This window comes from Xenopus laevis, chromosome 6L, assembly GCF_017654675.1.
Source record: "Xenopus laevis strain J_2021 chromosome 6L, Xenopus_laevis_v10.1, whole genome shotgun sequence".
NCBI classification, from domain to species: Eukaryota; Metazoa; Chordata; class Amphibia; order Anura; family Pipidae; genus Xenopus; species Xenopus laevis.
Genome location: NC_054381.1, coordinates 162,569,885 through 162,583,987, shown reverse-complemented (window position 1 = coordinate 162,583,987; position 14,103 = coordinate 162,569,885). Strand labels below are relative to the sequence as shown.

The window sequence follows — 14,103 nt, the reverse complement described above, 5'->3', positions numbered from 1 at the left end:
GTTTGAGCCTTTTCTGCGGTTGCCCCCGGTCAGGCCCGAGCTGGAGTAGGCAGCTGGGATTTGGCCTCCAGTATATGCGGTCCTTAAGAAGGTTATGAGTGAGCTGGAGAGAGGGCAGAGGGGTGTAAGTACAGGGGTGAAAGGGATGGAGGAGCTGAGGTAGGCGGGCCGGCTGTCCAGGCTGGGGTTGTTTATCTTGGGGAAAAGAGCCCTGCATGGGGAGGAGCTGGGCCCCAAGAAGGCAGCACAAGAGGAGGAAAAGTCAGCCTTGTGTTCGCCTACGGCCACACCACCCTGAAAGTGCCCGATCTCGTCTGATCTCGGAAGCCAAGCAGGGTCGGGCCTGGTTAGTACTTGGATGGGAGACCGCCTGGGAATACCAGGTGTCGTAGGCTTTTGCACTTTGCCCTTCTGAGCAGCAGGGGGCAGTCTCCTCCCTGCTTTTTCCTTCCCGCAACAGCCAGACAGCTAGCTGCCTGATAGAGACCCCACCCCCGTAAGGAGCCACTCCATACGCTGAACTGTACACCTGCGGGCCTTGGCCAGGACAAGCTTGGCCTCTCAGCAAAATGTCGAGTGGAAAAAAGGCTTTTTTGTGTCTGCCTCAGACACAAAAGGAAAGGGCCTTTTCTCAGGAGGTGAGCAGCAAGCTGGACTCTGGGATGGCGCTGGAAGTGATCTGCCCCTTGGATTTTGCTGGACACTTTGATGCAAGGGCTATCCTGAGCTGACAAGGGCCATGGGAGGGGCGGTGGGGGTTGAAGAGAACAAGCTGTCCAATTGTAGGCAGTGTCATTCGCTGGCGGCGGCCGTAGCAAATAAGGTCCCGTCTTGTATAGAAAAGGGCATGAAGTGGTGGGGGGTGGGGAAAGGGCAGTTTGAGCCTTTTCTGCGGTTGCCCCCCGGTCAGGCCCGAGCTGGAGTAGGCAGCTGGGATTTGGCCTCCAGTATATGCGGTCCTTAAGAAGGTTATGAGTGAGCTGGAGAGAGGGCAGAGGGGTGTAAGTACAGGGGTGAAAGGGATGGAGGAGCTGAGGTAGGCGGGCCGGCTGTCCAGGCTGGGGTTGTTTATCTTGGGGAAAAGAGCCCTGCATGGGGAGGAGCTGGGCCCCAAGAAGGCAGCACAAGAGGAGGAAAAGTCAGCCTTGTGTTCGCCTACGGCCACACCACCCTGAAAGTGCCCGATCTCGTCTGATCTCGGAAGCCAAGCAGGGTCGGGCCTGGTTAGTACTTGGATGGGAGACCGCCTGGGAATACCAGGTGTCGTAGGCTTTTGCACTTTGCCCTTCTGAGCAGCAGGGGGCAGTCTCCTCCCTGCTTTTTCCTTCCCGCAACAGCCAGACAGCTAGCTGCCTGATAGAGACCCCCACCCCGTAAGGGAGCCACTCCATACGCTGAACTGTACACCTGCGGGCCTTGGCCAGGACAAGCTTGGCCTCTCAGCAAAATGTCGAGTGGAAAAAAAGGCTTTTTTGTGTCTGCCTCAGACACAAAAGGAAAGGGCCTTTTTCTCAGGAGGTGAGCAGCAAGCTGGACTCTGGGATGGCGCTGGAAGTGATCTGCCCCTTGGATTTTGCTGGACACTTTGATGCAAGGGCTATCCTGAGCTGACAAGGGCCATGGAGGGGGGTTTGAAGAGAACAAGCTGTCCAATTGTAGGCAGTGTCATTCGCTGGCGGCGGCCGTAGCAAATAAGGTCCCGTCTTGTATAGAAAAGGGCATGAAGTGGGGGGGGTGGGGAAAGGGCAGTTTGAGCCTTTTCTGCGGTTGCCCCCGGTCAGGCCCGAGCTGGAGTAGGCAGCTGGGATTTGGCCTCCAGTATATGCGGTCCTTAAGAAGGTTATGAGTGAGCTGGAGAGAGGGCAGAGGGGTGTAAGTACAGGGGTGAAAGGGATGGAGGAGCTGAGGTAGGCGGGCCGGCTGTCCAGGCTGGGGTTGTTTATCTTGGGGAAAAGAGCCCTGCATGGGGAGGAGCTGGGCCCCAAGAAGGCAGCACAAGAGGAGGAAAAGTCAGCCTTGTGTTCGCCTACGGCCACACCACCCTGAAAGTGCCCGATCTCGTCTGATCTCGGAAGCCAAGCAGGGTCGGGCCTGGTTAGTACTTGGATGGGAGACCGCCTGGGAATACCAGGTGTCGTAGGCTTTTGCACTTTGCCCTTCTGAGCAGCAGGGGGCAGTCTCCTCCCTGCTTTTTCCTTCCCGCAACAGCCAGACAGCTAGCTGCCTGATAGAGACCCCCACCCCCTGTAAGGGAGCCACTCCATACGCTGAACTGTACACCTGCGGGCCTTGGCCAGGACAAGCTTGGCCTCTCAGCAAAATGTCGAGTGGAAAAAAGGCTTTTTTGTGTCTGCCTCAGACACAAAAGGAAAGGGCCTTTTCTCAGGAGGTGAGCAGCAAGCTGGACTCTGGGATGGCGCTGGAAGTGATCTGCCCCTTGGATTTTGCTGGACACTTTGATGCAAGGGCTATCCTGAGCTGACAAGGGCCATGGGAGGGGGGTTTGAAGAGAACAAGCTGTCCAATTGTAGGCAGTGTCATTCGCTGGCGGCGGCCGTAGCAAATAAGGTCCCGTCTTGTATAGAAAAGGGCATGAAGTGGTGGGGGGTGGGGAAAGGGCAGTTTGAGCCTTTTCTGCGGTTGCCCCCCGGTCAGGCCCGAGCTGGAGTAGGCAGCTGGGATTTGGCCTCCAGTATATGCGGTCCTTAAGAAGGTTATGAGTGAGCTGGAGAGAGGGCAGAGGGGTGTAAGTACAGGGGTGAAAGGGATGGAGGAGCTGAGGTAGGCGGGCCGGCTGTCCAGGCTGGGGTTGTTTATCTTGGGGAAAAGAGCCCTGCATGGGGAGGAGCTGGGCCCCAAGAAGGCAGCACAAGAGGAGGAAAAGTCAGCCTTGTGTTCGCCTACGGCCACACCACCCTGAAAGTGCCCGATCTCGTCTGATCTCGGAAGCCAAGCAGGGTCGGGCCTGGTTAGTACTTGGATGGGAGACCGCCTGGGAATACCAGGTGTCGTAGGCTTTTGCACTTTGCCCTTCTGAGCAGCAGGGGGCAGTCTCCTCCCTGCTTTTTCCTTCCCGCAACAGCCAGACAGCTAGCTGCCTGATAGAGACCCCCACCCCCTGTAAGGGAGCCACTCCATACGCTGAACTGTACACCTGCGGGCCTTGGCCAGGACAAGCTTGGCCTCTCAGCAAAATGTCGAGTGGAAAAAAGGCTTTTTTGTGTCTGCCTCAGACACAAAAGGAAAGGGCCTTTTCTCAGGAGGTGAGCAGCAAGCTGGACTCTGGGATGGCGCTGGAAGTGATCTGCCCCTTGGATTTTGCTGGACACTTTGATGCAAGGGCTATCCTGAGCTGACAAGGGCCATGGGAGGGGCGGGGGGTTGAAGAGAACAAGCTGTCCAATTGTAGGCAGTGTCATTCGCTGGCGGCGGCCGTAGCAAATAAGGTCCCGTCTTGTATAGAAAAGGGCATGAAGTGGTGGGGGGTGGGGAAAGGGCAGTTTGAGCCTTTTCTGCGGTTGCCCCCCGGTCAGGCCCGAGCTGGAGTAGGCAGCTGGGATTTGGCCTCCAGTATATGCGGTCCTTAAGAAGGTTATGAGTGAGCTGGAGAGAGGGCAGAGGGGTGTAAGTACAGGGGTGAAAGGGATGGAGGAGCTGAGGTAGGCGGGCCGGCTGTCCAGGCTGGGGTTGTTTATCTTGGGGAAAAGAGCCCTGCATGGGGAGGAGCTGGGCCCCAAGAAGGCAGCACAAGAGGAGGAAAAGTCAGCCTTGTGTTCGCCTACGGCCACACCACCCTGAAAGTGCCCGATCTCGTCTGATCTCGGAAGCCAAGCAGGGTCGGGCCTGGTTAGTACTTGGATGGGAGACCGCCTGGGAATACCAGGTGTCGTAGGCTTTTGCACTTTGCCCTTCTGAGCAGCAGGGGGCAGTCTCCTCCCTGCTTTTTCCTTCCCGCAACAGCCAGACAGCTAGCTGCCTGATAGAGACCCCCACCCCCTGTAAGGGAGCCACTCCATACGCTGAACTGTACACCTGCGGGCCTTGGCCAGGACAAGCTTGGCCTCTCAGCAAAATGTCGAGTGGAAAAAAGGCTTTTTTGTGTCTGCCTCAGACACAAAAGGAAAGGGCCTTTTCTCAGGAGGTGAGCAGCAAGCTGGACTCTGGGATGGCGCTGGAAGTGATCTGCCCCTTGGATTTTGCTGGACACTTTGATGCAAGGGCTATCCTGAGCTGACAAGGGCCATGGGAGGGGGCGGGGGGGTTTGAAGAGAACAAGCTGTCCAATTGTAGGCAGTGTCATTCGCTGGCGGCGGCCGTAGCAAATAAGGTCCCGTCTTGTATAGAAAAGGGCATGAAGTGGTGGGGGTGGGGAAAGGGCAGTTTGAGCCTTTTCTGCGGTTGCCCCCCGGTCAGGCCCGAGCTGGGGTAGGCAGCTGGGATTTGGCCTCCAGTATATGCGGTCCTTAAGAAGGTTATGAGTGAGCTGGAGAGAGGGCAGAGGGGTGTAAGTACAGGGGTGAAAGGGATGGAGGAGCTGAGGTAGGCGGGCCGGCTGTCCAGGCTGGGGTTGTTTATCTTGGGGAAAAGAGCCCTGCATGGGGAGGAGCTGGGCCCCAAGAAGGCAGCACAAGAGGAGGAAAAGTCAGCCTTGTGTTCGCCTACGGCCACACCACCCTGAAAGTGCCCGATCTCGTCTGATCTCGGAAGCCAAGCAGGGTCGGGCCTGGTTAGTACTTGGATGGGAGACCGCCTGGGAATACCAGGTGTCGTAGGCTTTTGCACTTTGCCCTTCTGAGCAGCAGGGGGCAGTCTCCTCCCTGCTTTTTCCTTCCCGCAACAGCCAGACAGCTAGCTGCCTGATAGAGACCCCCACCCCCTGTAAGGGAGCCACTCCATACGCTGAACTGTACACCTGCGGGCCTTGGCCAGGACAAGCTTGGCCTCTCAGCAAAATGTCGAGTGGAAAAAAGGCTTTTTTGTGTCTGCCTCAGACACAAAAGGAAAGGGCCTTTTCTCAGGAGGTGAGCAGCAAGCTGGACTCTGGGATGGCGCTGGAAGTGATCTGCCCCTTGGATTTTGCTGGACACTTTGATGCAAGGGCTATCCTGAGCTGACAAGGGCCATGGGAGGGGGCGGGGGGGGTTTGAAGAGAACAAGCTGTCCAATTGTAGGCAGTGTCATTCGCTGGCGGCGGCCGTAGCAAATAAGGTCCCGTCTTGTATAGAAAAGGGCATGAAGTGGTGGGGGGTGGGGAAAGGGCAGTTTGAGCCTTTTCTGCGGTTGCCCCCCGGTCAGGCCCGAGCTGGGGTAGGCAGCTGGGATTTGGCCTCCAGTATATGCGGTCCTTAAGAAGGTTATGAGTGAGCTGGAGAGAGGGCAGAGGGGTGTAAGTACAGGGGTGAAAGGGATGGAGGAGCTGAGGTAGGCGGGCCGGCTGTCCAGGCTGGGGTTGTTTATCTTGGGGAAAAGAGCCCTGCATGGGGAGGAGCTGGGCCCCAAGAAGGCAGCACAAGAGGAGGAAAAGTCAGCCTTGTGTTCGCCTACGGCCACACCACCCTGAAAGTGCCCGATCTCGTCTGATCTCGGAAGCCAAGCAGGGTCGGGCCTGGTTAGTACTTGGATGGGAGACCGCCTGGGAATACCAGGTGTCGTAGGCTTTTGCACTTTGCCCTTCTGAGCAGCAGGGGGCAGTCTCCTCCCTGCTTTTTCCTTCCCGCAACAGCCAGACAGCTAGCTGCCTGATAGAGACCCCCACCCCCTGTAAGGGAGCCACTCCATACGCTGAACTGTACACCTGCGGGCCTTGGCCAGGACAAGCTTGGCCTCTCAGCAAAATGTCGAGTGGAAAAAAGGCTTTTTTGTGTCTGCCTCAGACACAAAAGGAAAGGGCCTTTTCTCAGGAGGTGAGCAGCAAGCTGGACTCTGGGATGGCGCTGGAAGTGATCTGCCCTTGGATTTTGCTGGACACTTTGATGCAAGGGCTATCCTGAGCTGACAAGGGCCATGGGAGGGGGGGGGGGGGGGGGGTTGAAGAGAACAAGCTGTCCAATTGTAGGCAGTGTCATTCGCTGGCGGCGGCCGTAGCAAATAAGGTCCCGTCTTGTATAGAAAAGGGCATGAAGTGGTGGGGGGTGGGGAAAGGGCAGTTTGAGCCTTTTCTGCGGTTGCCCCCCGGTCAGGCCCGAGCTGGGGTAGGCAGCTGGGATTTGGCCTCCAGTATATGCGGTCCTTAAGAAGGTTATGAGTGAGCTGGAGAGAGGGCAGAGGGGTGTAAGTACAGGGGTGAAAGGGATGGAGGAGCTGAGGTAGGCGGGCCGGCTGTCCAGGCTGGGGTTGTTTATCTTGGGGAAAAGAGCCCTGCATGGGGAGGAGCTGGGCCCCAAGAAGGCAGCACAAGAGGAGGAAAAGTCAGCCTTGTGTTCGCCTACGGCCACACCACCCTGAAAGTGCCCGATCTCGTCTGATCTCGGAAGCCAAGCAGGGTCGGGCCTGGTTAGTACTTGGATGGGAGACCGCCTGGGAATACCAGGTGTCGTAGGCTTTTGCACTTTGCCCTTCTGAGCAGCAGGGGGCAGTCTCCTCCCTGCTTTTTCCTTCCCGCAACAGCCAGACAGCTAGCTGCCTGATAGAGACCCCCACCCCCGTAAGGGAGCCACTCCATACGCTGAACTGTACACCTGCGGGCCTTGGCCAGGACAAGCTTGGCCTCTCAGCAAAATGTCTAGTGGAAAAATGTCAGTGTTCTTTTGTCCAGCTCTTTCTTTTCGCTTTTACACAAGTTTTCCTGCTTTGAGTCACTAGTGAGACTTCAATGGTCTCTGGCTGGTTACAAAAGTGAGGGTGTGTGGCCAGTCAGAATCGTTTGGAATGGGCTCATGGCTTGTTTATCATGAGAAGTAGATTTTCTTCCAGTCTTACCTTTAAGCACTTGGGGCCGGCACGAAAGATCTTGATGTGTGTTCAGAAAATGTTCTCTTCCCACACACAGGATTGTTGATGAGTCCTGAGCAGCCACCATTGTGCCAGGCAAGAGATAAACCAACAATAAAGACACGTGAGGTTGTGTCTGGGCCTGTCACCAACGAGAGGGATTGTTACATAAGTAAATGGGGTTAAATTTAAGATCAATGTCCATCTGGTGGAAACCCTCCAAATGAAACCCCTGCACTTACATTCAATAAATGTAGATTAAATAAATGATGCACTAAAGGACCTCCTCTTGTGTCCTGATCAATAGACTCAAATGTCCGGAATAGCAGGATGAGAAGCTGTAGTGAATAGGGATGGGGCCCTTTTATAGTAGTGAATAGGGATGGGGCCCTTTTATAGTAGTGAATAGGGATGGGGCCCTTTTATAGTAGTGAATACGGATGGGGCCCTTTAATAGTAATGAATAGGGAAGGGGCCCTTTTATACTAGTGAATAGGGACGGGGGCCTTTTATAGTAGTGAATAGGGACGGGGGCCCTTTAATAGTAATGAATAGGGAAGGGGCCCTTTTATAGTAGTGAATAGGGATGGGGCCCTTTTATAGTAGTGAATAGGGATGGGGCCCTTTTATACTAGAGAATAGGGATGGGGCCCTTTTATAGTAGTTAATAGGGATGGGGGCCCTTTTATAATAGTGAATAGGGACGGGGGCCTTTTATAGTAGTGAATAGGGATGGGGCCCTTTTATACTAGAGAATAGGGATGGGGCCCTTTTATAGTAGTTAATAGGGATGGGGCCCTTTTATAATAGTGAATAGGGATGTGGCCCTTTTATAGTAGTGAATAGGGATGGGGCCCTTTTATACTAGAGAATAGGGATGGGGCCCTTTTATAGTAGTTAATAGGGATGGGGCCCTTTTATAATAGTGAATAGGGATGTGGCCCTTTTATAGTAGTGAATAGGGATGTGGCCCTTTTATAATAGTGAATAGGGATGGGCCCCTTTTATAGGAGTGAATATGGATGGGGCCCTTGTATACTAGTGAATAGGGATGGGGCCCTTTTATAGGAGTGAATAGGGATGGGGTTCTTATACAGCAGGGAATATAAATGGGGGCTGTATATATAGCAGTGAATATGTTGGGGCCACACACACAGCCCAGAGTAGTGATTTTATATCAGTTTATAGGACAGTCCCTTCCCCACGTGTATCTGGGAGCAATGAGATTGGAGTGAGGCCGGGCCCCTCTCCTCCTTCTGTCTGACTGTTGGCTGCTCCCTGCTGCACTGCAGAACATTCCTCCCTCTCATTCGTCTCGCTGGGCCCAGCTCCTGCCATGGAGACAGAGGAACAGGGGCTCTTCTCTCCGGCTGCCGCCGCCATTCTCAGGTAGGGGGGATACCCAGCATGTGAGGGGCTTTGCCACTTGAGCATCAGCATATGAATCCTACCACAGATATTCATATAGAGATACAGTAACAATCTTCATTTATATCTTTCCTGAATGATATCTGCGTATGAGGGTCCCTATAGGGGCCACACTCCTGTATCTGTGACACTGATCTCTCTAGAGGGAGTCAGCAGGAATGTAATGGTGCCCCCCAACTGAGCAACCACTGCTGGTGGGGAAAATTAGTAATACATTTCATTTGAACCTACAGATTGAGCAGCCTATAGTGGTAATGGTGACTGGTGACTGTGGGATAGCAGGTATAGTAGGGAGAGATGGAGCCTATAGTAACAGTGGATAATAGTCTCTGGGAAGGGAGTGTGACTGTGGGATAGCAGGTATAGTAGGGAGAGATGGTGTCTATAGTAACAGTGGATAATAGTCTCTGGGAAGGGAGTGTGACTGTGGGATAGCAGGTATAGTAGGGAGAGATGGTGCCTATAGTAACAGTGGGATAATAGTCTCTGGGAAGGGAGTGTGACTGTGGGATAGCAGGTATAGTAGGGAGAGATGGTGCCTATAGTAACAGTGGATAATAGTCTCTGGGAAGGGAGTGTGACTGGGGGATAGCAGGTATAGTAGGGAGAGATGGTGCCTATAGTAACAGTGGGATAATAGTCTCTGGGAAGGGAGTGTGACTGTGGGATAGTAAGTATAGTAGGGAGAGATGGTGTCTATAGTAACAGTGGATAATAGTCTCTGGGAAGGGAGTGTGACTGTGGGATAGCAGGTATAGTAGGGAGAGATGTGTCTATAGTAACAGTGGATAATAGTCTCTGGGAAGGGAGTGTGACTGTGGGATAGCAGGTATAGTAGGGAGAGATGGTGCCTATAGTAACAGTGGATAATAGTCTCTGGGAAGGGAGTGTGACTGTGGGATAGCAGGTATAGTAGGGAGAGATGGTGTCTATAGTAACAGTGGATAATAGTCTCTGGGAAGGGAGTGTGACTGTGGGATAGCAGGTATAGTAGGGAGAGATGGTGCCTATAGTAACAGTGGATAATAGTCTCTGGGAAGGGAGTGTGACTGTGGGATAGCAGGTATAGTAGGGAGAGATGGTGCCTATAGTAACAGTGGATAATAGTCTCTGGGAAGGGAGTGTGACTGTGGGATAGCAGGTATAGTAGGGAGAGATGGTGCCTATAGTAACAGTGGGATAATAGTCTCTGGGAAGGGAGTGTGACTGTGGGATAGTAAGTATAGTAGGGAGAGATGGTGTCTATAGTAACAGTGGATAATAGTCTCTGGGAAGGGAGTGTGACTGTGGGATAGCAGGTATAGTAGGGAGAGATGGTGCCTATAGTAACAGTGGATAATAGTCTCTGGGAAGGGAGTATGACTGTGGGATAGCAGGTATAGTAGGGAGAGATGGTGTCTATAGTAACAGTGGATAATAGTCTCTGGGAAGGGAGTGTGACTGTGGGATAGCAGGTATAGTAGGGAGAGATGGTGCCTATAGTAACAGTGGATAATAGTCTCTGGGAAGGGAGTTTGACTGTGGGATAGCAGGTATAGTAGGGAGAGATGGTGTCTATAGTAACAGTGGGATAATAGTCTCTGGGAAGGGAGTGTGACTGTGGGATAGTAGGTATAGTAGGGAGAGATGGTGTCTATAGTAACAGTGGATAATAGTCTCTGGGAAGGGAGTGTGACTGTGGGATAGCAGGTATAGTAGGGAGAGATGGTGCCTATAGTAACAGTGGATAATAGTCTCTGGGAAGGGAGTGTGACTGTGGGATAGCAGGTATAGTAGGGAGAGATGGTGTCTATAGTAACAGTGGATAATAGTCTCTGGGAAGGGAGTGTGACTGTGGGATAGCAGGTATAGTAGGGAGAGATGGTGTCTATAGTAACAGTGGATAATAGTCTCTGGGAAGGGAGTGTGACTGTGGGATAGCAGGTATAGTAGGGAGAGATGGTGTCTATAGTAACAGTGGGATAATAGTCTCTGGGAAGGGAGTGTGACTGTGGGATAGTAAGTATAGTAGGGAGAGATGGTGTCTATAGTAACAGTGGATAATAGTCTCTGGGAAGGGAGTGTGACTGTGGGATAGCAGGTATAGTAGGGAGAGATGGTGTCTATAGTAACAGTGGATAATAGTCTCTGGGAAGGGAGTGTGACTGTGAGATAGCAGGTATAGTAGGGAGAGATGGTGTCTATAGTAACAGTGGATAATAGTCTCTGGGAAGGGAGTGTGACTGTGGGATAGCAGGTATAGTAGGGAGAGATGGTGCCTATAGTAACAGTGGATAATAGTCTCTGGGAAGGGAGTGTGACTGTGGGATAGCAGGTATAGTAGGGAGAGATGGTGCCTATAGTAACAGTGGATAATAGTCTCTGGGAAGGGAGTGTGACTGTGGGATAGCAGGTATAGTAGGGAGAGATGGTGCCTATAGTAACAGTGGATAATAGTCTCTGGGAAGGGAGTGTGACTGTGGGATAGCAGGTATAGTAGGGAGAGATGGTGACTATAGTAACAGTGGATAATAGTCTCTGGGAAGCGAGTGTGACTGTGGGATAGCAGGTATAGTAGGGAGAGATGGTGCCTATAGTAGTAGTTCCTCTGTACATAGAAAGAATGTAGTAAGTTATATCAGAGCCCAGAAATAGCTGTGGATCCTTACTGGAGGGCGCCGGGGGAGAGGCAGAGGATTGAATGTCCCACAAGATGTAACCTGAGGGGCAGAGCTGTAGCCCAGGGCCACCCTGAGGAGGACAGAACAGGCGGTGACTGGATTACGAGACCCTCATTTTTCCATATGAGCAATATCCACGTCAGACTTCAGTGACCACCAAAAACAAACAAGGGAACTGCAGATTCTTAAGAATGGCAAGCTCTGTGGCTCAGTTTCCAGGTAAAACCTCTTTTCATGCACTAGGCATGTTTAGCAGCCTCAGAGATATAATGTAATATGGATTAAGAGAAGCAGAAATGAGGATAATGAGATGGGCCTGATGTTTGGCTGAAGGTCGGCGCCATTGGATTGTAGTAACCAGTGTGAGCAGGATCAGTTTGTGTCAATCTAATACAGTTCACTATATGCTGCCAGCATTCTGGATAAGGGGTCCCATACCTGTAGTTGCAGTCCCCTTGAACAAGGTTTATAAATTAGATGAACCAGGGAAACACAAATAGAAAAAGTTACAGTTTCAGGAGGTTGGTTGCCGGGTGTCACTGCCCCTAACAACTAGACAGCACTTCAAATTTCACATGAGAAAGAGGCAAAATAGAAAAGAAGATCATTTAAAATAATAAATAAACACAGAATAAAAAGAAATAAGATGTGGAAGGGGGGGCAGCATGCGGGGCACAGGCAGGGAGGGATGGAGGGTGCAAGGGGCAGATTATTAGGAACAAACCCAAGTGTTTCTTTATCTCTGGTTCTGAGAGGGGCCCCATCTTTCTTATCGGTACAAGGAGCTGTCTCTCAGCCTGAGTCAGATATGGAGGTCTCACACGGTGAGGAACCATGAGAAAGGGGGACTGTCTGATCTTCTCTCATCTTCTGGGGACACTCACCAGTCACAGGCCATTTAGTTGAGGAACTACAGTAGGTCCAATAAGTGTTTGCCCATAAGTAGTTGGGGCAGATGGGAATGTGATGGGGCAGATTGGCAGCCAGGAGCTGGGACTGGAATGGGGGGGGGGGTAGTTTGGTGGTACCTGGAAGGGTTTGGGTTCATTCTGTCCCAGTGAAAGAGGAAAGGTCAGGACAGTGTGTGACATGAGACCAGAAGAGCCGCAGGTTCTGAGAATGTTCTGCTCTTCCCACAGGATATTAATACTAAGGGCACAGACACACGGACACAGCAGCCTGGAGGTTCTAACAGAGACGGGAACTTACTGTGGCGCTGGATCCCTGAGGGACAACAAGACACAGAACCCCGGGCCCTGGATCCCTGAGGGACAACAAGACACAGAACCCCGGGCCCTGGATCCCTGAGGGACAACAAGGACACAAATCCCTGGTAACCGGATCACTGAGAGATGGGCAAAGACGGATGGTACTGGTTCCTTAAGGGAGAGGCACAGAATCGCTGGCACTGAGACCCGAGGGACTGAAGAACACAATCTCTGTGAGACATAAGGACATAATTCACACCCTGGATCCTCGAGGGAGGGACATAAGGACATAATTCACACCCTGGATCCTCGAGGGAGGGACATAAAGAGATTTCAGACCCAGATCCCTGAGGGAGGGACATAAAGAGATTTCAGACCCAGATCCCTGAGGGAGGGACATAAAGAGATTTCAGACCCAGATCCCTGAGGGAGGGATGAAGAGGTAAGTCAGCGTTGGGTACAACGTCAGTTTGGGACTTGCTGGGCCCCTGTGTTGCACTGCTGTTTGACTGATGTACTAAAACTGGCAAATGAGCTCTGGCAACTGTAGCTCCACCAAAATAGCCAAAATCTGCATTTCTTGTATTTGATTAATCAAAATCCCCCTGCAAAATGGATAAAGTCAGATTTCTCATAATCTGGACTAAGATTCAAACAAGGCCCAACACTGCCCCCTCCAGAGGCCCAGTAAATAGTGAGAGTCTATGGCAGGTTACAGCAGCCCCTCTGCTATTGGCCAGAATCTCCAGTTCGGGGAGTGGCCATTTCTATCAGTTTTTACTTTATTTGACTGTTATTGGCAGGAATAGAACAGCACTGAGATCTCTGTCACTTGCAGTACCATTTCCCACCAGTATGAGCCACACGCCTGTTTTCCCATAGGGCTGCAATGGAACATTAATAATAATTAATAATTAATAATAAACAACGCTGCAATTCTTCTGGGCATCTCAGTATTTAGGGCACAGATTAAATTTGCCACAGACCCTAAACATCAGAGATTCCCAATATGAAAAAGAGTTTCTTGTACATAATGAAATTTATTTCCCATAGAGACATAGTAACTGAGGTGACAATTATCACCTTCCCAATGGGCTACAGCATCACCCCCAAATCCTCTGGTTTTCGACCAACCCCCATTTTCCCCCTTGCACATTTTTAAAAAAATCTGTTCCAATTCCCAGAGGCCGGGGGTTTCCCATTACATTCAGTAGAGGGGGACAGGCGTCAGTCTTGGGGTTCCAGTTGTAGTAAAACTGCTCTTAATACAAGATATCAACAAGATATTTTGTCCCCAAAAGGGACAAAAAAGTTGGCGTTGCATAGCGTGGTGTAATTTTTTGTCCACGCCCATTTTTGTGGCCACACCCCCTAATTACCATGTTCATTTTACAAAATTTCACAGGTTTGAACACATGTCTGTGATTTTTTTCAGTTATTACAGTTTTGCTAATGAAGGTGAATTGCCCTTTAAAAGCTGTGAGTCTCCCTTCTCCCAAGGGACCTGTTATCTGATATTGTTACAATTACTTATTTACTTATCTAGATACATGTGAATTGTTACAAATGTATCTTATCTGCAGCTGTGGCTGTTCTGGGCTCTCTGCCAAAAGCCAATTAAGTTAGAAACATTGTTTCTTTTTCTGGCTGTTCAGTGCAGAAAAAAACAGGACTTTCCAGTACAAACGAGGGACTGTGGGTTGAGCTGTCAAAAGAGGGACTGTCCCTCTAAAACGGGACAGTTGGGCCCCACCTTGTTTTCTTGTCCCATATAAAACTCTCCTTGTTGCCTGGTTAGAGCTGTTAGTCTGTCCCTCTATAGTCCCATGTGGGAAATACTGGGTCCCTATAATTGTATCCTACTCTGACTCCCTTTA

At 51.4% G+C, this 14,103-nt stretch overlaps 1 protein-coding gene and 8 non-coding genes across 9 annotated transcripts in view; all 9 read left to right on the top strand.

The window, feature by feature from the left end:
* Positions 1 to 276: 276 nt before the first annotated feature.
* LOC121394904 lies at positions 277 to 395 on the top strand. The gene has a single exon (XR_005962082.1). It is a non-coding gene; the product is annotated as a 5S ribosomal RNA (ribosomal RNA).
* A 758-nt stretch (positions 396 to 1,153) lies between these two features.
* On the top strand, positions 1,154 to 1,272 carry LOC121394903. Its single transcript, XR_005962081.1, has one exon. It is a non-coding gene; the product is annotated as a 5S ribosomal RNA (ribosomal RNA).
* Positions 1,273 to 2,024: 752 nt separating this feature from the next.
* LOC121394902 lies at positions 2,025 to 2,143 on the top strand. The gene has a single exon (XR_005962080.1). It is a non-coding gene; the product is annotated as a 5S ribosomal RNA (ribosomal RNA).
* A 755-nt stretch (positions 2,144 to 2,898) lies between these two features.
* Positions 2,899 to 3,017, top strand: LOC121394972. Its single transcript, XR_005962137.1, has one exon. It is a non-coding gene; the product is annotated as a 5S ribosomal RNA (ribosomal RNA).
* Positions 3,018 to 3,776: 759 nt separating this feature from the next.
* On the top strand, positions 3,777 to 3,895 carry LOC121394961. Its single transcript, XR_005962132.1, has one exon. It is a non-coding gene; the product is annotated as a 5S ribosomal RNA (ribosomal RNA).
* A 761-nt stretch (positions 3,896 to 4,656) lies between these two features.
* Positions 4,657 to 4,775, top strand: LOC121394950. The gene has a single exon (XR_005962121.1). It is a non-coding gene; the product is annotated as a 5S ribosomal RNA (ribosomal RNA).
* A 763-nt stretch (positions 4,776 to 5,538) lies between these two features.
* Positions 5,539 to 5,657, top strand: LOC121394939. The gene has a single exon (XR_005962110.1). It is a non-coding gene; the product is annotated as a 5S ribosomal RNA (ribosomal RNA).
* A 765-nt stretch (positions 5,658 to 6,422) lies between these two features.
* LOC121394901 lies at positions 6,423 to 6,541 on the top strand. Its single transcript, XR_005962079.1, has one exon. It is a non-coding gene; the product is annotated as a 5S ribosomal RNA (ribosomal RNA).
* Positions 6,542 to 8,256: 1,715 nt separating this feature from the next.
* gpt.L (glutamic-pyruvate transaminase (alanine aminotransferase) L homeolog) overlaps positions 8,257 to 14,103 on the top strand; it is a 32,433-nt gene continuing 26,586 nt past the window's right edge. The window contains exons 1-2 of the mRNA XM_041565445.1: positions 8,257 to 8,319; positions 12,158 to 12,668. Coding sequence (XP_041421379.1) covers positions 12,661 to 12,668 — 8 coding nt within the window. The 5' untranslated portion in view covers positions 8,257 to 8,319; positions 12,158 to 12,660. The remainder of the gene's footprint in view (positions 8,320 to 12,157; positions 12,669 to 14,103) is intronic.